Source organism: Tetrao urogallus, assembly GCF_951394365.1.
Source record: "Tetrao urogallus genome assembly, chromosome: 7".
In the NCBI taxonomy this organism is placed as follows: Eukaryota; Metazoa; Chordata; class Aves; order Galliformes; family Phasianidae; genus Tetrao; species Tetrao urogallus.
The window spans coordinates 48,421,324-48,443,556 of NC_136820.1; the positions used below are offsets into that span (position 1 = coordinate 48,421,324).

The following is a 22,233-nucleotide window of genomic DNA, read 5'->3' on the forward strand; positions in this document are numbered from 1 at the left end:
TTATAGAATCAGCCACCACTCGTATATTAGCTAAAGAACTTAGGCAATGTTGTGGTGACACTGTTGGAAATAATCCCCATCTCATTGCTGCTGATCCTAGTTCTTGTTGTGTGCGGTAGTGCACTCTGTGAAGGGCTGCTGTGTCAGAGATGGGGCAGAATGTGAGTAATGTGCTGATGGGAGAAACTGCCTGGGTTATCTGCTGGGTGGACAAAAGTATAGGCAAACTTCTGTTTGTTCATAAAGCACGAAAGAATTCATTGTGAATTCATTTTAGTTGGCTCCTCCTCTTCCACTGCATAGGAGTGGAGCTTTCTAAGGAGTGTAGCTCTTGTAAATACAAGCAAGAGTTGGTTTATGAGATGGCCAAATAAAAATTTCCTTAATATTGGTTCAAGGAGGGTGCAGTTATGAAAATACTAGGATGACAGTATTTCTAGCAGCTCAGAAGGTTTTATAATTGCAGGTTAGTACCCATCAGAGATATATAAGATGCAGTATACGAGTGTCAGAGGAAAAGCAAATATATAATACTTTTTTTCCAGCAGACTTCAGATGGTTGTGCACGTCTTTGTTTTTGTTTGGTGCTGTTTAAATTTGCCATGTGTTATAATTAAACTCCATGAAGTCTTGTGTTAAATTAATAGCTCACTGTTGAATGCTTTTAAACAGCAGCAGTGTTGTGTACCATGATATCTGTTTTGCTTGCTGTTGAATAAAATAATCCTTGGTTTTCCTCATGTGGATTTTCATTTATCCTATGTTTAAATTTCTTCTTATCTGAGGGGAGGGGTGGGGGGATTAAGTTGTGCAGAGCCACTGCTACTTAAAGCATGATTATGTTGGGGAAAAATGTAATGAAACAGTAGATTTAATTAGCAAATAGGCTTTTGTGTGGAAATTCTGGCCTCAGGCACAGAAAGAAGCTGACTATCATGCAAAGCCTCTGAGCTCTCAGGTGAGTCAAAAGTCATATGACCCAAGGCGCACACACACATATATGTATACACCAGTCAAGTGACAGCTTTGTTTCTTCCTCTGGTCTGAGAGGACTTTTTTACTCTTAGATCCAGGGGTAAGCACACCTTCTGTGTTGGATACATGTAGCTTTATTTCATCTGCTCTCTCGGGCTTTGAAGAGGAAAAAAAGAAAACATTTTACATACAGATGGACAGATTTGTGAACATAGCAGTTCCCAAAAAACTGTCTGAGGTTTCTGCAGCTACAGATAAAGGTAAGGAGCTTGAGAGATGACTTAGAAATGTACTTGAATGGCACAGCTACAAGACTGTGTGTGTTTTCACATTTATACTAGTCATGAGCAGGCTTCAGAGAACGTGCTGTTTTAACTGGATGTTGGTGGTAGTTTGTAAGACTCAGCCTGTGAAAACAGGCTCTATGTGAGATTTTACACAAGTGTAAAGAGCTGCTTGCTTGTTAGCTGTTTCTCCTTGCTGTGGGTATGCCTTTGTGAAGATGGCTGTTGCTGTTAGCAGAGACTGGGAGTTGTTTCCCAGTTGACAGTGTTCCAATGTGCCTGTCCCAGCAGCAAGGGCTAAGAAACATCCTATTTGCTTCTTGCTTTCTCTTGTGATCCTCTGCAATGTACATCATCTTTCAGTGCCTTGATTTCTTTATTATTTTTATTAATGCTTTATAAAACAGCACCTGAGGGGAAGAGCTTGTTGTTGTATGCAACATGCTGGTAGTAGAAAAAGGCATAAGTAGAGATTTCATGCTCTTGAAATTGGAGAGGTGATGGTGAGGTCCTAAACATGACGCGCTTGATGGGTAGGGAGGCTGCTGATGTGTTGTTAGTTTCAGTGAATTTCATTGAACTTTGCAATATGTTTAGAGTGTGAGAAGCTTGAGGATGAAATACGAGATGTTTATTTTGGTTTACTTTTTGTTGGCTATATATTACTGTTACCAGTACTTCTGAGAGAATCTGAATGCTGTTTAAGTGTATATGCTGTCTTACAAATGTGCTGAGTGGGTGGCAATTTCAAATCTTTGAATATGTGATATCAGTGAGGGAGAAGATATCTCTGAAGTGTTTTACTGAATTGCAGAAACCAAAATCAGTGTCAAATCCAGGCAGTTAAAGCTCTGTTTGTAACTTGTAGTTCCTGTTTAACAAAGCTGTAATGTGATTTAGTTTCAGGTGTCAGTGATTTTAATAGCAAAGTAACTTTTATTCTCTTGCACACATACTGATGTAGTTGTCAATTGCACTTACAGAAATTACAGTATCAGTCTGGCAAGGGGTTTTGTAGAGCTCTAACTTTTCATTTATTGTGTCATCCAAGTAACTGAGTACCTTGTGATAATGCTATACACCAGTCTGTAAATTATGCTACAATACATTCAAGACTTTGAGAAGAGTAAGAATGAATAAGCAAGTAATTAAATCACCATTATATAATGGTTGTTCATAAGGAATTAAGTCATGGAACATAACTGGTCCTCAATACAATGAAAACTAGCGCTGTGGAGATGTTGTAAGAAACAATCTGACTCTTTGGGTGCAAGAAATATCTTTGGGAGTTTAGGAAGAGGTGCACATGCAGATGTTTCATTTAATTTACTGTTCCAAACTTGAGATTGTTCTGCTTTAGCCAGGTCAGGCCTTAAAGCACATGACAGCTCTGTCTTTGTCTGCTTGGATTTGAGATACTAGCGAGCAAGTCTTATGGGATAAACTATGCATCGTCAAGTAGCATCACAGGCTTCCTCAAAAACGTGGGCTGTCAGAGGTGTAATGAAATTGCCATTGCCCTGGTGTTGTCAGTTTGCTCTGAGCTGAGCAATCAGTTCCCTTGGCTCTTTTAAGCCTCTGCCTGTTCTGCTGCTTGCTCTGCTATCATCTGCTATATTGAATTACTCCACGTGCCAGGCCAGAAGCACCTCTTCTCATACCTCTATGGCATCTTTTTTATCTGAGTGTATTTATAATTTGATCTGGGAATATGTCAACTGAGCATTGATTGCTCAGAGTAGGAGCAGAAGGACCTGTTATTTCATGTCACTGTCATGGGTTTGTGTTGATGGCCTCATGTTGATGCTTTCTGGATTTTCTTTATGTTTCATATGGTGATGAGTTGGGGAATCACAGAATAGCCAGGGTTGGAAGAGGGACCTCAAGGATCATGAATTTCCAACCCCCCTGCCACATGCAGGGCCACCAACCTCCCCATTTAATACTAGGCCAGGCTGCCCAGGGCCCCATCCAATCTGGCCTTGAACACCTCCAGGGGAATTGGAGACTTACATGGCTTTCTAGGGAAAAGGGGTATGTGAAAGACTCAAAGTTGGTGAAAACTTTGTGTATTCCTGTTATTGGTAGGTTCTTCTCCATGCAAAATGATGAACGTAGGTGCATGAATGCAGAGTAATCTCATTAGAAAGCACCTGCCCTTGGAGTAATATCCAGTGTGTTAATGCAGTGCTCATTTGAAGTTGATGCTTTGATAAATCACATGCTGAAACGTAATGAGAGCATTCTGAGAAGGGGAGGCAGTGCTGTTATGGAGCAGATGATATTACTGGCAGCCCTGTTCAGAAAGGATGAGGTGTTGTTTTGTTTTTTAGAGGGAAATAGTTAGGAATGGTTTCCAAATTTTGTAAACTATCTGCAGCAGTTTCCAAATCTGTGTTGTGTAAGTACTCAGAAGGATATAGTGAACATACTGGAAACCAGCTGTGGATAGGATTCATTATTTGAGTGTTTGGAACGTTAGGTTTCATACGTTGTTGGGAATTCTCGCCTAATTTTTTTTTTTTCCACTTTCATTCTAGTTTCTTTTTCTGGCTTTGAAGGTGTTGCTGCTGTGGAAGAGGATCTGAACAGCGAGCTGATGAACGAAGACATTCGTATCCATAGCTGGCCTTGTTCTTACTACTTGGACACCAACAAGCAATGGGTCTCTGGCAGACTCTTACTGACCCCTGTTGCGATCAAATTTACAGCTGACAAGACTGGGGAGGTTTTGGTCAACTTCCATCTTTCTAGTATCAGTGAGATCAAGAAGGAATCATCGAATTTAATTTTCAGCTCTCTTACCATCTTGGAGAAGAACACCAAACACTGGTTCAGTTCTTTGCAGCCCAGCAGAAATGCAGTGTTCAACATCCTGGAGCACTTCTGGAGGGAGCGGTTGCTGTCAAGTGAAGGTGCAGGAGCAGAAGCAGCAGCCTTGCAGACAACAAAAGGAAAGGAACTGACTGGGTTGTTGACTGGGTCTCAGAAACGGCTGGAGGATACAGCAAAAGTGCTGCATTACCAGGGCGAGCAGTTTGATAACATCATGAGAGGACTCAACAAGATCGAAGGGGATATGGATGTGGCAGACAGGTATGGTACTGTAGCATCTTCTGAGCTAAGTAGTGGTTGTGGGATTGTATGCCATAAAAGAGAGCTGCACAAGTCTTTAGGAAACCAAAGTGTTGATTTGCAGTAAAAGTTTAAGCCTGTGGTGATCTCTCGTCGATGTAGTTCTTATTGAGATGTTGAGCAACATCTTGATGTTGCTTCTGTATTTCTGTCTTTCCTCCTGTCTGTCTAACGTTTCTTCTCCCTGGATAAATTATTTCCATATGTGTTCTTTGTCTTTCAAATGACTTTTCAAGCCCTTCTGACTTTCATTTATGATTGGCAGAAACGTTAATCTTTGAGAGATCTCCAACAAGTCTTGTTTTGAGGAAATTGAAAGCTAGTTACAGGAAAGATACCAATTAATACCCCCTGCTGAATGGCACGCTCTGTAATTAATGTTTTTATCAGGTGTCCTAGAATATAGATAAGCGTGAAATATTAGAAGTTTAGTTTCTTTCCTAAGTCATGGAGTAGCCTACGTTGCTGTTACGCAGTGAACACAACCAAGGTTTGGCTTTTCTGTTGGTTTGTTTTGCTTTTTCTCCCAAGGAAATGATGCATATGGCAGGAGGTCTTCCTTCTTGGAAATAGTTTCCTAGAGTTATCAGGTGACAGCCCCAAAGTAATCTTTGGTTTAGCTAGACTGCATTCCTTTTTCTGTGAGTTGAAGGCAACTCTTGAAGCTGCTTTTGTATGCAAAGTGTAGCTGAGGGCTTTGTATTTGCTGTTAGGGGCAGCAGTGAGGACTGTGTGGTGAAAATGCTGTCAGGGAAATGGCTGTAGATGGAATATTTGTGGTAATCTCAGGCACTCGGTGACTAATTGTTTTTGAAAAGAGTCTTAAGCATTGAACTTAGGTAACAGAATGGAGCTGTGGAGAACACTGGAGATGCTGTGTGTCTTTGGCTGTAGCAGAACTCATGAATAGTGAGTGGTTGGTGTCACTGTGTTTCAGCTTCATTATTTAATGATTACCATTTCAAGTGAATTACTCTATGCTATTTTATGTGTAAGCTGGACTCAACAGCAGTCTAAAACAGACAAGATTAGTAGTACTGTCATGTTTGAAGATCTGTAGTTATGAGTGTCTTTGTGGAAGCTCTGACACCTGCATAAAGAAACAAACCCACTAGAAGTTCAGACTGGTTGTTCTTGGAAGAAGCATTTGTTTTTAGAAAGATATGTCTCAAGGAAAGTGTTGATTTCACATTGATTTTGGTGATCCTCCTCGTGCTCTTTCACGAAAAGCCAAGGCAACGGAAAGCTTCAGCAATAGATTTTAAAGTTTTGTAGCAATAAACAAAGAGTAGGAAAATAAACAGCTGCTCATTGTTTTTGGAAGAGGGTTTTGTTTTGGGTTAAGATGTGCTGGGAGGTATTGCTTGTCCTGGTGAATCTGAAGAGCTAAAGGCTTTGATTTTAAAAATGGAAAAATAAAGGAAGACATTGACCGAATGTTAGGTGATGCTTATTTTATCTGAACTGTGTGGGTTTGAACCAATTTCATCACAGGCTAACACAAAGTTGGGAGTCATAAGCCAGTCTGCTTTCCCTTTCACATGCTTTTTAGGGAATTCTAACACTTGTTTTAGAATACTTTGTGTGTGTAGCTGGATTCAATGAATCCATTCCCCCTCCCACTCCTGACCGAGGGCCTTCTGGTAAACAGATGACATCTTTCTTCATCTTCCTGAACAGTGTAGAAAATGGGTATGTTCAAAGCTCACTTGATTGTTGCATGTTGGCTAATTCAGACTATTAACATAATTAAACATGCAGATGTATCTTATGTCTCTGACTCTTGCAAACTTTAGAAACTTACTAAGAAATAACTACGTGGATGAGATAATTTGGGGCCATTGTACGCATGTAAAAGATTTTGTGCAGGCAGGTATAAGAGGGAGCAGATTTCAGTGTGTGTTAGTTAAAGTTTTTAATAGCAACACCAGTATGGTGGGGTTGTCTTTGATAAAACAAGCCAGGCTCTTCTTTCTGTTTTCATATGTTTAAAACTTTGATTAACTTTGTATCTGTATGTGTGGGCTTTTTGTTTTTTTGGATTATTAATTCTGTTCTTGTGTGTGCCTGGGTATATACAGCTGCTTTCAGTGGAACTGTGTGCAGATAAGCAGAACAGAGCCTGACGTGCTAGCAGATGTTCACCAACCAAAAATAAACTGGTTCCTTATAAATATATTGCTGTGAGAGGACAAGGTACTCTGGTTGCAAATTTTCATTTGTGTATAAAGACTGATGTACTGGTTTGTTGATACAGGGGGGTGACTCCTCCATGGAAGGCCAGAGAAGTTGGCTGGAGCCTTTGTCAGGGCTGCACAACGGAGAAATCTTGACTGTAAATCAGACATTGCACAGCCAGGAAGTTGGTCCCTTGGGAAAGGAGGGAGGGGAGAGCAAGGGGATAAAGGGATGAAAATTAAGGCTGAAACCTATCAAGAGTAAGTTACCACAGTGTAAATAGAGGTTTAGATTTGTCACGCTGCAGCTGTTATCAGTAAGTAAACACACGTGCTCTTTTCTCACCATAAATGTGATGAGGGAAGCTTATACTGCAGTAGGAATTTAATGACTTCTCATAGGTTTGGACACAGGCGTAAGCTGTCATTGTCCTGGAATACCTCGTTGTAACTCTTTCATTAACCAAGAGGCCAGAAAATGCACTGTGCTCTGTAGGAGTGAGATCAGGTCAGTTTCTATTTAGTTACAACACCTAAGTTGGTGCATGGCTTTTAATTTGGGAGATGCTGCGAGCTAGCAGTGCTTAGAGGGCTTTTTCAGTCTTTCTCCATGCTGAACTTAAGTTGAACCTCATAGTTTCAGAATTCAGCCCTAAATCTGTGACACTGTGCCATTTCAAATTGTGTTAGTGCAGAACTTTGTTACATCTCTTCCGATGTGTCTCTTTTTTCCCCCCTTAAGGAGTGTCACAGCATTTTCAGAGGGCAGCAGAGAGCTCCCAGACCCATTGCTCATCTTGCATGCTGTCAACATAAATATATGATGTCCATGCACTAGCTGGGAGTATACTGTTAAAGCAATTCATTCTGCCTCTGTCTATGTGGTTTACTCCCAGGGTGCTTTCTTTTCTGCTTTTTCTTGCAGATGGATTTCTTTAAGTAGGTCTGTTTAGGAGCTGGTGCATAACTTTGGCTAGTAAACAAGGGGTTCAGTTAATTTCCACTTTCAGATTAAACTGTGTTTGCAGTCAAATTACACAGGATCTTAAAATTGCAAAGTCTTCTGTAGACCCATTCTGATTCTCATGGAAATCGAATCATTATAGACAGTATCTTGAGAGCATCATTGTGATGTGTATTTCATCAGGCAGTACTTTCCATGTGAGTTAAATAAAGCTGACTTTCCAAAACACCAGTGAAGCAGAAATACTTTATATTTCGTTCCAATAAGGCTTGTGTCTCGAGGGTTTGTGGCAGTAAATAGTCTTTTTTAGTAAGGACAGTGTTTTGTTAAATTACAGTTTGGCTTCATTAGGAGCATCTACTGTAGCACCTGCCTGGTCATTGGCAGGGTTGTTAGAGCAGTGGAATGGAACAAAATCAAATCAAAATCCTGTTTTTCATTCATTTTTATTCCCTCCCCCCCCCCTTTTTTTTTTCCTCTGGAAAGGATGCCTAGGAGGCATAGACCTGATGAGATCTGTGATATTGATCTTTGGGACAGTACCACATGAAAGGATAATGGGCCAAGCTGACAGAAAATGTAACAGAGGGATCATATCCAGCATTCACAAATTCTTCCCTCTGAATGTACATAGAATGCACATAATGCCTTTCTTGTCTGCATTTGTTGAGCCAGTGCTCAGAACTTTGTACTCGCTTGTTTGAGCTGGCAGTGGGAATTTGGGACCGGGGGCAAAGCGAAAGGTGGCATCAGCCTATGGGATGGAGGTAGAAGGGAGTAGTAAAAAGCAGCAGCAATGATGCCCAAGAGTGGAAATATTGAGCTTAAAGGCAGTGTTAGCTGAAGAACAAATGGTTGTAAATTGGCCTGAATAAACCCAGTGGGAAGCTGGATTTCTCACTTCTGAACGGTGAGACTCTGGGATCGCTTTCCAACGTGTTGGCAAATAAGGGAAAGCTGTTGTTGAAAAAGGATGGATTGTGGTAAGATGTGATTAGGATTGAGAAGCAAAATAGCAGAGGGCTGGAATCAATATGAAGAGTTGTTCATAGATGAAGTAATTTGCTTTCAGCTGGTGGGTAGCACAGCCTTCCTACTGGCTTTTTCCTTCTAATGCTCTCTTCTCTTTGCTAGGCTGTTGACGGAACTCGAATCTCCTTCTTGGTGGCCATTTAGCAGCAAGCTCTGGAAAGCACCCTTGGAAACGAAGCCAAAGGAAACTGCCACAGTTTCCGATTTGAAGAACCAGGAAGGAATCATAATTAGAATTCCAGTTATTATCACCCACAGAACAGACTCAAATGTGAAGCCAGGAAAACTCACGCTCTTTGCTTCTGGCCTGGAAATCAGTGACTGCAATTCTCAGGTCATTCACCGGTTTGAATCGAAGGATGTGGATGATATCAAAGTTCACACACCGTATGAAATCAGTGTCCGTCAGAGGTTTATTGGAAAGCCTGACACCTCTTATCGGCTCTTGTCAGCAAAGATGCCAGAAGCAATCTCTGTCTTAGAGATGCAGTTTAGCAAGAAGATACAGTTTTTAGAAGATGCCCTCGGATTTGTTGGTGCCAGGAAGTCTCCTCAGGTAGATTTTGGCACTTCCATTTGGCAAGCAGGTATGTGACAGACAAAACAATCTATCCATAATTGCTATTGCCAGTATGCACTGTTTCTAAATGGCTTTCAAACTCTGAATGGGATATGCAAGTCCTCTTTACCCCCAGCCTAGTGGTGAGGCCACGCTGGTAACAAAACATAACTAACTACTAGTTGACTTCAGGCCCTTTTACCAAGAGAGCAAGGGTGAGGCTGGAGCTAACAGAAGTGCTGGGGACCGTTTGAATACGGTTGGATTTACTTTCTCCCAAATGCATTAGCAAAATGTGACTCCAGATGCTGAAGCTGCGGTGTCTCTTGAGGGTCTGACAACTAGAATATGCCAAGCTGTCTTTAACACTGTAGTCTCAGCTGCTGTTTTCACCAACTTCACAGCGGTTTGTGAAAGGATTAGCTTGATTTGAGTTTCAACTACTGGGCTGTGTTTTAACTTCGGTGTCATTCTTTTTTCCAGTGGTCACCAATTCAGTATTGTGCTACTCTGGGGAAGGGTTGTTAGAAACCCATTCTCCTCTTTTGAGTGTGTGCTTCTGAGTCCTGTGCTGTTACTATTTTTCCTTTGGCAGTTTGCAACTGGAAGCAGTATTTAATATAAAAAGTTTTAATATAAAAACAACAAACTCCCAGTCCAGTGAGTTTTCAAATAACTTAAAAGCCAGCATTTCTATTTCATAATAAGTGAAAATAAACTTATTTATTTAAGAAGTTCCATTGTTTGGATTTAGGAGATTTTAGGTTTCGGATCAGGTGAAGGCATAGTTAAAATCACTGTAAAACAAACAAACAAAAAAAAAACAACCAGGAGGGGCTTCAACTCCTTCACAACAGTAAGAATGAAAACCTTAAGCTATTGCTACTTTCAAAATCTTGGGAGGGTTGTGTTTTTGTTCATATCTTGTTATGCAAACCAAAATTCATTTGTTAAGCTGATGAATTTTTGTCCTGTCACCGTGTCCAAATCCTTTTTTTCTCCTAATTGTTAGTGACCAAAGAGCAAATCAGTGGATGGATTTATTATCAGTAAATTAAGAAAAGTAGAAAAATGCTAGACTAAAACAATAGGTAAAACTAATTCTAAGCACAAAGCTACAACTGGATTTCAGCAGGGAGGATCATGTTCTCTTGTTGACGAGTCATCGAGGGCCATAGCTTGGAAAAGCTTGTTAATTTTTAGGGAAGTCAGTCTCTGGGCATCTGGCACTGAAGTGTCAGCACAACAACTTAGAGGAAAAACAACCTGCTGGTTTCTTAAGCACTGAGTTATTCCAGCAAATTGGTGTTCAGTTCCTGATGGTCTTAAGCCTGGTTACATAAAATAATTGGTTGTACAGCCCTACTGTGCTTAATTTCCCCACTGCTCTGCTCTGTTTGCATCTGAGTCAGTGAGTCAAGGATATTGCTCTCCTACCCCCACCTGCATTCTGGCTGTTTAATTTGGAAATGCCAGCAAAGAAAACGGGAGGTTATGGAAATCCTGACTGCTGCAGCTCCACCAAAACCCTTGTTTGTTCCTTCCCTGGAGACGGCTTGCTGCCTGCCCGCTGTCACTAGATGGCAGTCACGGATTGTGCTTTACCCAATGCTTATTTTCCATGGCCGTTCACATGCTGCAAGTACGGGTGACGATGGTTATTATTGATCTGATTCGCTGCTAAGAGCAGGGGGGAGTATTCTGTGTTACGCACGTCTGCCTTTGAGTCCGCATAAACTGTGCGTGTGATTTCAGGTATAGCAAACATTGATTCAGAGGTGTGCAGGAGAAGCAGAGGTGCAGCAAAGTGGCTGGTAGTGTTCTCTGCTGCAGGCAGTGCAGCTAAGGGATGTGAACATTTCCGCAACTGTCATCATCTTCTCTAGATCCTGTCTGCTTTTACAAGTCCTGCCTTAAAGCTGTGCATGTTGCACATTTGTATAAATGACTGCAACAAAACTGTTTTTCCTATGAGTTTTGGCTTGATTTCAAGTAAGCACTTCACAGATTCCTATTCTTATACACACTAGATTACCGAAACAACTTTTAGCTACTTTGTACCTCTTTCCTGACTCTGTGTGTGTGTGTTTGTTTTTGACAAAGCTGCAAAGAGTGTTTAAATGCTGGAGGGAGCGCAGAAAGGATTGTTTTGTAACAGAGGCTCTTCTGTGATAGATTAATTCCAGTACTTTCCTCACCAGTAATGGCTGATCACAGTTCCCCTAGACTAAAAGGCACAAGAAATCTTGCAGTGTGCTTGTCTAGGGCAGTGCTGTCTTAATCCTTTAGCTGGAGACTGGCATTTACAGCTTTAGATCCCTTTCAAAGCTGCTGCCTTTTCCCTGCTTAGCCACAGTGACTGTGTTTTCATTCTTAGGAGTTTACAGCACTTTGCTAGTTACTCTCATGGAGGCAGCAGTCCTGCAAGCCAACTGGATGTAACAGAGCTAAACAAAATTGCTTTACTGCTTTTTAAATATTTCTGCCTCTTTATTCATTCTCTCCTTTTTTTTTTTTTTTTGTTTGTTTGTTACTAGAAATTGCTGAGAATCGTCAGATCTCCTTCCCCTGTTCCAATTTTTTTATGTTCTTTTGTCATGTTCCCCTCCTATTCTTGTCCTCTGAGCTTAATGGGAGTTAATGAAATAATTAGCACGTAGGGACACTCAGCTGATAAGAACCATGCAGAATCTTGTCTGGCTGTTTGCTGCCATAGGAAGGTCTGTCATTCCCTTACCACTTTCCCTTTCGAAGGAGTCCGTGACAATAATATACCATAAGCAGTGTTTTTTCAGTGCCTGGTTCCTACCCCTTCCAAGTACCAAGAGCATTTGCACAGGGTAACATAAGTACAATGAATGATTTGCTTGTCTTAAACCTTGATGGTGTCTGAGTCCAGTGAGTTTCAGACTGATAAGTGAGTATGTCCAAGGATTAGGAGCTTGCAGTAATTACTTGAGAGGGATTTAAGGTTTGGTACTTTTGATTTAGATTTTGTCTCTGTTTTCATGGAGAAGTAACACTACCCCAGGGCAGTTAGATGGATGCTGTCAGCCAGCCAGCTGGGCACCAGCTTGGGCCTGGCAGGGAGCTCTGACTTGTGACATGCTTTCTGGCCTGATGTCCTGAAGATTTGCTGTCGTTGTCCTGCACAGGTCAGGCTGTTTGCTTGCAGGTGGCAGTGGTAGCACTAGCTTCCTTCCTTCTCAGTGCCTCTTTAAGCGGGAGCACTTTGGAGATGTTTGGAGTGCTTCTAGGAGCCACGATGTGCGTCTTGGGTGTTTAGAACCCATCTGCATCAAAAATAACAACCTTTCCTTGCAGCACGTCCCTGCTACCCCACTGGGCAGTATCAGATAGTGCAATAGGAGCTGATGCTTTAAATAAAGGACAGGTGGCATGTTACACCAGGGACTGCATTCATGCTGCCTAGCTGGGGGTGGCTGTTAGCGTCAGTGTTGCCCTTCTGCTTCAGGGGTTCACTGGCTTCACTCTTTGGCTCTGTCTGTAGTCCATCACTTCTAAATTCTTTAATTAAAAAGAAGCAACGGGTGCAGATTCTTAGTTTATCTGATTGGAATTGCATTGCTGCTGCTTGCTGTCTGTTAATATGCATGCTCACAGCCCAAAATGAACTCGTTCTTCAGGTGCAGCCTTTAAGAATGGTCTTTCAGCAGCGTGTTTACTTTCAGTTTGGGCATTGTACAAAATACAGCTTGAATCCTTCCTTGGAGAACTTGGCTCAAAAAGCAAGGATGGGTCTGGTGTATCTGAATGAGCTTGTCCTCTTGCAGACTGCTACAGAGCAGAGTTCAGCCTGTTTGGTTCTGCACTAGCGTTCCCTGTCACTACAGGAGATGGCAGTCTTTGACCATGGGAATTTCTCTTTCAGCCACAGGACTCTTGGGAGGAGTGGTGCAGCCCAGCTCTCCAGTGGGAGGCAGAGAAGGAACGGACAGTGACCAGGTTCAACTGCAGAAGCATGAGAAGATCTCTCAGGAGGAGGCAAAAGAGCTTAAACAGGTATAAGTCAAGATAACTGACTTGGTTTGCTCCCTCTTTATCCTTAGCAACATGCATTATTCTCCCTTCATCAGAAACGTAGTCACAGAATCATAGGGATTGGAAAGGGACCTCTGGAAGTCATCTAGTCCAACCCTCCTGCTAAAGCAGATTCCATGGAATCAAGTAGTAGTCAGTGTCTTAACAAAATATTGACATCCCTAAACTTTAAAAAAAAGTCCATCAAGTCTGTGATTAAAATACACTGACAACTTTCTGTTTGTTCTTAGCTATTTTGGACAAACTGGAGATTATTAGCAAAGTGTATCAAAGAGAGGGTTAATAGCACAAGGAAAATCTTTAAATTTAACCTGCTTTATCTGAAGATTAAGAAGATTAGCAGATCGTTTTTAGCTTCTTTTGTGTTTTTTCCCTTTGCTATTTTACTCCTTTTGGTGAGGAGTAGTTCTGTCAAGAAGTGCTCTGCTCAGTTTTGTGTATGTTTCCAAAATAGATGAGTGTTGTGAGCACACAGCAATGAATTAAGCAACTAAAAATGAAAACGTCTTGCAATATATTCATAGATAATCATGAAAAGTAACCAAAAGATAATTGGGTAGGTGAGAGTTTAACCTTCGCAGAAATCTTCTGTGTGGGATGGTGGACTAACAGCCATGTTAAATGGCCAGTGTTATTTAAAACAAAATCCTTTGATGATTAACTGAAGCCCGAGAGACAATTCTGGTATTTATTTATACTGCACCAAGCTGATAATTTTTAAACCAGTTAATGATTTGGGGTAAACTTGTGGGGAGGGGATCTGAATGCCAAATTGACAGCCTATGAATTGGCCTGATTTTTTTTTTTTTTTTTTCCCCAGTAATTGCTGAGCACCTGTTCCTTGAGAATCAGGCCTTTTTAATCATCGTTCCACTCATTAATAGTTTTAAAATACATTCAGTAATGCCTATTAAACTCCTGTTCATTTTTCCTGCTAGAAAATGCCTCATAAATGTAGCCTTTTAGACCCAAACTTGCTTAATTAACCAAAATAATCAAGATCTTTTGACTGAAATATCTAATTTGGGCTTTTTCAGAATCAGAATGAACTAGTCACGTTCTGATTGCTCTCTCTTTTCCTCATCTCTTCAAGAGCTCGTTTCTGTGATCTGTCACTTTATCAAAAAATAAGCATTTTCTGATGCTGCGTTGACCTTTTGGAGGGTTTTGAGAGACTATTACTCAATCAGAGTTGTACAAATATCAGCAATCCATTAATCATTTGTACATGGACTTTGTGCAGCTATTAGGTATTCAGAAGAGCTAGTTGTTCCTCTCTTAAATGTCAGCTTTTCAGCACTATAATTCTAATTTGCGGCCCGACCCTCCAAAACTGAATATTATTATAGTAAGGATTATTGGTCATGTAATGCTTTTGAAGGCACACATTTTGCTGTATCTTGTAAGGAAAAAAGACTCTAGGAATGGCTTCCCCAGAGCCAGTTCTTGACAGCTGAACAGCAAACAACCTTGGTCAGTGCTTGATGTTATCAAAGCTGTTGGCTGTGAATAGAGAAGCAGATATATATGTATGACGGGGAGTTCAGCATCTTCCAGCAAGCTGTGTGGACTGGGGATGAAGCCTCCTATCTAGTACAGACTGATGTTCCTCTCTAGCTGTTCCCAGGAATTCTCCAGTACACTGCTTTTTTTTCCTCAGTGCTCCGGAGCTTAAAACAGAATCAAGTAACTCCATGGTGAACTTTAGAGAGGAAGGAGATGTAAACACAAAGAAGGAAAGTGTGATCAAAAATGAGCAAAAGTAGATTTCAGAGGTGTGGTAGAGGTTGAGGATCAAGGTTGAGCATCATGGTAAGTGCTGCACAGAGCCTTCTAGGTACTGAGCCCCTACTGTTAGGGAGGGGAAGGTCTTGTAACTGCTTCCAAGAGGGACGTTTAAGTCTATAAGTCATTTCAGCCCGCGGCAAGAACTTGTCTTACATTGTTGCAGCTGCTTTCAGGGAGTATCTTTGCACCACTTCAGCTCCTGCTTTGTCTATCAACAGCAAAGCATTTAGAGATCAGGTAGTGGAAACAGTTACAGAAGCAATGCATTAGCGTGCATTGAAGTCTATGACATTTGCCACATCGTGTTTCATGGGTGCATTAAGTGTGTTGGAGGTCCATTTGTTTAACCATAGTGGTGTTTTTTTTTTTCTAAGCAGTTTCCTTTATTGGAGATTTTTTAGTTGTCTGTAATGTAAGCATTTTTTTTAATATTTAAAAAAAAAAAAAAAAAAACACAAAACAGGGCCAACACCCGAGAACCAAAACAAATTCACAAAGCCCAGAACAGCTCTGCTATGTTCACCTAATTACTTATTACATGATTAATAAGTAGAACTTGCTGAATTGGAGAAGGGAGATTTGCAATGAGTAGATTGCATGTCCCTTCTCCTCTCCTTCAAAAAAAAAAAGAAAAGGAAAAAATAGTTGCCATGATAATAACAGTGATTTTGCAGAAGGAATTGTTGAATGATGCTAAATTCCTCCCATTAGAGCTGGAAGCGCTGGATGGTCTGCGGTTGTGACTGGGTGCCTGAGTAAAAAAAGAGACCTCACCGGGATGCTTGTGCTGAAAACGCAGTCTTTAACATAATACAGAGTGGTGATGTGAGCTGTGTTCCTTAGCTGTGCTATAGAGAATGGAGAAAGAAGCCTGCACAGTTCCTGTGGTCTCTGGCTGAGCCTCTGCCTACCGCCTTGCTGTGGCTGACATAATGGCAATGGGTGTGGGAGGGGATGCAATAATATTAGCTTAAGAGGAGGGGGAGTAGTTCTGTTCTGTAGATCTGGATTTGTTTTGCCAAGCCAATGTTTTCTAATTTCCTAAACTCTTCCTGCCAAAGAACTGTTGTCTTGATATTTAGTGTCTGCACATTGTGTATGCCATGAGGACAGATACTATTAAAGAAGTTAATTCCACAACATCTGGAAAAACATCACATCCCAGTGCATATCGTTAGCATTTACTTCCTAGATTATTCTGTTTCAATCTTTTGCTCCATTCAGAGACTCTCGTGTGTTTAGTTACCCTTCTATCATGCCATCATGTCAGGAAATCACAACTGTTAGGTCAGAGAAAAAGCGTTTTGTTGAGAAGCTGTTCACTCCAATTGCTAAATTCCAAATTTGCTCATAGGATGGCCTTGTTCCATGGCCAAGAGCAAGCAACAGGCAGCTGATCTAAGCAGCCATGTGTCATGATTGTGCTCTGGATTTTGTTTATGAAAGCACGATCTGGAGAAAGAGCTGAGCTCCTTGCAACTGTTACTGTGTATTTGCTTGTGTGTAACTTAAATGTTTCATGGTACCAAAATAAAAGGTGATAGTGAATCCAGTGAAGCTGGCTTTGTCACAACTGCTTGAATAGATATATATATATTTTTTTCTTGTCTAGGTGAGACCAGGGCCACCCTCAGTGCTTTGTACTTGGGGGCACTGGACAGCCTGGTCTAGTATGAAATGGGGAGGTTGCTGGCCTTGCCTGTGGCAGGAGGGTTGGAGATTCATGATCCTTGAAGTCCCTTCCAACCCTGGCCATTCTGTGATTCTCTACTCCCAAGTAGCAGAGAAAGCAGATAAAATCAGATTTCCATATCAGTCCAGGAAGAAATAATGGGGAAATCAGACACAAAGAATAAGGTAATAAATCGTGGCCTTTTAATGCTGTTCTAATAGCCACTGACAGCAATATAAATCCTTTTTGTTGTTGTTGTGGAAGTTACTCTTGTTACATGAGACTTTGACAGATCTCTTTTAGTGGATTATACTGCAGTGGTATAGCAAGCTGTTGTTCCTTCCTGCCTCCCAGCTCCCCTCCAGGTGCAGTAGGAGAGGATGTCCACAGGCCCCTTATTTATTTCAGTGCACATCACTCACTTCACTGGGTCTGAGCTTATAATGACGCTTCAGATTAGACCGTCTTAAGTGCTGTCCCAATTTTAGCTTTCTTCCATTACGTTCAGCACAGAGGTGAAGCATCGTGTCAAAACATTACAAGTTATGATCATCAAAACCTCTTTTTACACCACAGTTCAGAATACTGTGACAGTTGCTTCCTAACAGGTGAATTTGGACTGGGAGCCTGCCTCCAAGAGCCATTTCTGGTTTTCTGTACTCTGCTTTCGCATTCAGCCCTTATCTGACCTACATAGGGGAAGTGAAATGGATTGAGGATTTCAGAGAGTTCATACTCAGTTGGCAATACTTTCTGCACTCAGATGCTTTTTGTACCTTATTTTCATGGATGCTCAGTGTATTGAGGTGCTAAATCATATTTCACAAGCCTTAGATAACTGTGTTATGGCGACATCTGGGGACCTAAACTGAGTTCAGGTCTCTGTGGTAACACCTTTGGCATACAGTCTTTGTGTGGTTAATGCTTTGAGTTTTAGACATCAGGTGATGTGACAAGGTGGTAATAGGATTAAGTACTGAGGAAGATCTTGGGGGCTTGGAGTCCTCTGCTGTCATTCCAGCTCTGTCTGCATGGAAATTGTTTGCAGCCTAGCTGATCATCTCAGCCCCTTGTTTGGCAAAAAGAGAGGAATGGACAGTAGTTGAACTCCTTGAGCAGATAAGTTAAATCACAGTCTCAGTTGCATTGCCCAGATTCCCACAAGTTTAATGAGAATTCAGGGTTGCATAGCTCAGGTGGGCACCTGTTCATAAATCAAGGCATGAGTCTGCTGTGGTTGAACACTTGACACAGGGTGTAATTCTGGTTTTTAACTTTATTAATTAACAGCCTGTTAAGACAAGCAGTGCATATGCAGATCTTTCAATGACTTAGCATGCTGCATTGAGTTTTTGGGACATACTTGCATTGCTGTTTTTTTGCGTGACAATTTTGCACGTGGGAACACTCAATAACTCATCTGAAGTGCACAGAAAAAGTGTGGCAGAGCCAGAGAACAAGTCAAACTTTCCAGATTGTTATATGGAGACACAAATTGGAGGCTGTCTCATTGTAAGATTTACCAGTGCCTGATGAAATATGCCTTTAAAATGCGTCTTTGGTGGGATCATACTTGCCCATCCACTTTGTGTAACAGATTGTGGTTGGTTCATGGTCCAAAATATGTAAAAATATACAGAAGGCACTGCTGCTGTGAGCAGCTGACAGAACTGAAGCAGTGATAGCTAGATGTTTTGCCATCATTTCACTTTGCAAAACTGGTGATCAGTTTTGGCCAGATATCAGATTCCAGTGACTTTTACCATTGGGCTGTGTGGGAAATGCATCTTAATACTTTCAGATCCCTTTGCATGGAGTAGCAGTGCTCATCTTGAATGGTCGAAGCTGTGCTGGACTAAAGGGTTAAGAGATTTATTACCAGACTGTTTAAGGCAAAGAGAATGAGCAGATGAAAGTGAGCTGCTTGCCTTTTATTTTTTCGTGCAAGTATAACCACGCAGTCATTGCCTGCTGTGTTTCAAAGCAGAGCATAATTGGCAGGTGGACTGAGCAGACTGTAGCTGACTGAATTTCCATTTTACTGCTTTCGTATCTTAAAAGCTTTTCTGTTCTCAACAATTGTGTCTTTTTCTGTATTTTAAATGTTGAGTGTGCTCTAATGAATGCGAAGCCTATCAAAAGTAATCAGGTTTAGAACTAAAAATAAAAATGTTTTTCGTGGTGAACCTGGGCCTTTTTTTTTTTTTTTTGGCAGAGCTGTGACTTATAAATAAATTGTATGCTTCTTGGAGAGGTAGAAAGGGGAGTGTGTCCCTACTCCCTTCCTGCATCTTTTTGTGCCAGCACCCAGCTTTGCGTAGGTGTCATGGAGGAAGCACTGATCTTCTGCACTCACCTCAGCAGATCTCACAAACTAGGATGGGTGAGGACATAAATCATGAAAGCTGAGCTTACCACGCTGCAGTGTGCAAGGACATGTTGAAAGAGAGGAGAGACCTCACTCCTAAATTACCTCCAGGATTGGAAGATTTGTTGGTGTGGAGTCTGAAACCTGGTAGGCACTTTGTTAGATGAATGTGGAGGCTGGCCCTGCTCTAAGCCAGAAGTGGACCAGAAGGCCTTTAGAGATCTCATCCATTCTTAATTATACTGTGACATGAATGCAAGACTGCAGTCAGTGTTGCTTGGAAGGATTTATTCTGTGTGGCACTGTCCACTTTATGCATAAGGATCAGAAATTCAAAGCAGGGACTGAGGTGGAAACACATTCTAACTTCACAAATCCAGGTAGTTAATTCCTTAGGAGGGGCAAGACTGCATCCCAGCCTCATTTCCTGGATCACACACAGGGTAGGGTTGATCATGTCATTTTTCTTTTTGGTGCATATCCTACACACATCTACTATCTCCAGTCTGGGGAATTCAGCCTTGCTTTACTCTTACAGGGTAGGAACCTGAAGTGTTTCCTTTGGGATCGAAGCAGAGTTTTCTTCACTTGTAGTTTTGGTTAGGACAGAGAAAGGTAGATTAGGCTTGATCCATGATTTGCTTTGTATTTTTGCTTTGGCAGCCAAATTGCAAAGCCAGTTATTCACACAGCTGTATTTCTAGCTGCTTGTGATTTATGGAAAGAGCTGAGAGATATTTTATGAGATAAATCCCACTATTGTGGCTGACATCCAGCTTTAGTCAAAGAATTCTGACTGCATAAAATTCCCCTGCCATTCCAGTTAGATATAATATTCCTCGCTGCTTTTCTCAAACCAGTAACTTACCTAGCTTCAAACAGGGGGATTGCTATGGAATTCAGCCCCATCTGTGGAAATAGGGGCTGCTGACATTTCATAGCAGTTTTCTGAGGGCTGATGCTTACTCTAAAAAAAAATAAAAAATAAAAGCTGCTCTGTGGTTCTATGGAAAACAAGAACTGAGTTTGCCAGTTATGAAATCAATAAAATAATATTTAAATTGCTGTGTAGAGTATAATTCCTTTTCTTATTTTACCAAAAGCCACAGATGTATTGTGAACTACACAGCCTATAGTTTTGGTAGCTTCAGTGACATTATGTGGCTGCTTACGTACCACTACAGTTGATGATGTGGAGTGTTAAAGCTGATTGTTTTTTTTCCTTGGGGATTATTATTCAATTGCTCATGTTAATCAGGCAGTGTGGAGCTGCCTGTGAATGCCTAGGGAGGCAGATCATGTAGACCAGCAGTGATAGCAGAGACAGCCCCTTTATAATCTGAAGGATTTGAGAGGTTGCATTTCCAATTGATCTAACGTGGCATAGGTCTGCTTTTCAAATCTCCCTTACAGAGTCAAGGGAAGGCAGCCATCAGGCAGGTGCTTCAAGTTCATACCACCAGGTTTATTAAGGGAGTAGCCAGAAGTGGGAATAAAAGGTGGTGCTGTAACTCGTGCCTTAAGAGTGCTGCTGAAAGGAGCCTGTGTTACAGAGCAAGAAATGAAGATCATAAAATCATTGAGGCTGGAATAGACTTCTGAAGTCACCAAATCCAGCCTCAGCCCATCACCACCATGCCTTCTAAACCACTTTGCTCAGTGCCACATCTACACATTTCTTGATCACCTCCAGAGATGGTGACATTGCTGCTTTCCTGAGCAGCCTCTTTCAATGCATTGCTGCTCTTTGTAACTCTGCTATTGGAATCAGTTGTGTGAACCAATGACAGCTGAAGTTTAACAGGTCTAATAGGTCAGCGTTGGGCAACAATCTGTAACAATACAGATGTCTTCTCCCCTTAGGAATGCATCACTTTAGAGGCTTCAGCCCTTTATGGACTAGTATCAGCTTTTTCAAACAACAGAGTTTCTTGGCCATTATGGAGTAACTCAGGGTGTTTGCTCACATTCCCACATAACAACTGGTAAATTGCTAAGTGTATCATAAATTGGCTGGTTGGTTGTATAATGTTTAGAGCCTGGAAGAGAGATGTTGGGGGTACAACAGTTGTTCCTCATTTTCTCATCTGTTTATACATCCCAGGGTCCAGAGGGAATTAGGTGATATGATTGCCAAGCCACATTCTGTCATATTGGAAAAGTCACAGTGATCAAGCAAAGTTCCTGGTGTCTGGATAAAGGGAAGCATTGCTCCCATTTTAAAATGGGAAGGAAGGAAGTTCCTATTAACTGCAGACCAGTCAGCCTTACCTCTGTGCCTGGGAAGATTGTGGAACAGATCCTCCTGAAAGTCATGTCAAGGCACGCATGAGACAGGGAGGTGATTTGAGACAGCATAGCTCCACCAAGGGCAGACTGTGCATGACCAGTCTGGCAGTCTTCTACGATGGAGGGACTACATCAGTAGAGAAGGGAAAATTGTCCAGAGCACTTCAGGGCATGACTACAAATTATGTGGTCATTCACAGCAAAGAAATGAGTGACTGCCTTGTTTCTGTTACACTGTCAAAGAACCATGTGGTTTTTTGCTCAAAGCTCTCAGTTTTTTCTTCCAATAGATACTGAAGAAGTTGAAGAGCCTCGCCTTGGAGACAGAAGCAGAACTGGAGAGACAGGACGAAGCTCTGGATTCCATCACTACCTCCGTCGACCGTGCGACGCTGAATATCGACAAGCAGAACCGCAGAATAAAGAAGCTGACGTAGCACCCACAGGAGCCAGTGGGGACGGCATCACGAGGAAGAAGGGATCAGGGAATTGTGTTTTTAAAGACTGTTTCTGTGTAGACACTTTGTGTGGGAGCTGCTTGCGATGTTGTCTGGAGCGCGGCACGGTTGATGTCAAGTTTCTGAGAGTTCTGAACGCGTCTCCAGACTTGGACGATGATGGTTGGCTGTTTCAGGATGGAAAAAGGCCAAATCTTTTAATCACGGTGAAACAATGAGAGTGGATCCTTGACTACAGAAAATCTGTAAATACAAAGGGATGTGATTTCATCTGAAAGAACTTTTATGCTGCTTTTTACGTTGTTGCTTCTGAAAGGTTTGTTGTTGTTTTTTTTACTGCAGCAGAGGAGGGAGAAATGAACTGCATGACTACTTTAGATGATTACAACCTATTAATTCTCTATTCCTTGCAAATAGTTAATAGCTGAACTGAGGGCCAGATGTCAGACCACAAGTCATTGAGGCTTTTT

General features: G+C 41.5%; 1 protein-coding gene across 1 annotated transcript; it reads left to right on the forward strand.

The window, feature by feature from the left end:
• Positions 1 to 1,168: 1,168 nt before the first annotated feature.
• On the forward strand, positions 1,169 to 21,742 carry SNAP47 (synaptosome associated protein 47; the record flags this gene model as incomplete). Its single annotated transcript, XM_079538107.1, has 5 exons — positions 1,169 to 1,235; positions 3,800 to 4,355; positions 8,670 to 9,154; positions 13,019 to 13,149; positions 21,596 to 21,742. The coding sequence occupies 5 exons, from the start codon at positions 1,169 to 1,171 to the stop codon at positions 21,740 to 21,742; spliced, it is 1,386 nt and encodes a 461-aa protein (XP_079394233.1).
• Between the last annotated feature and the right edge of the window lie 491 nt (positions 21,743 to 22,233).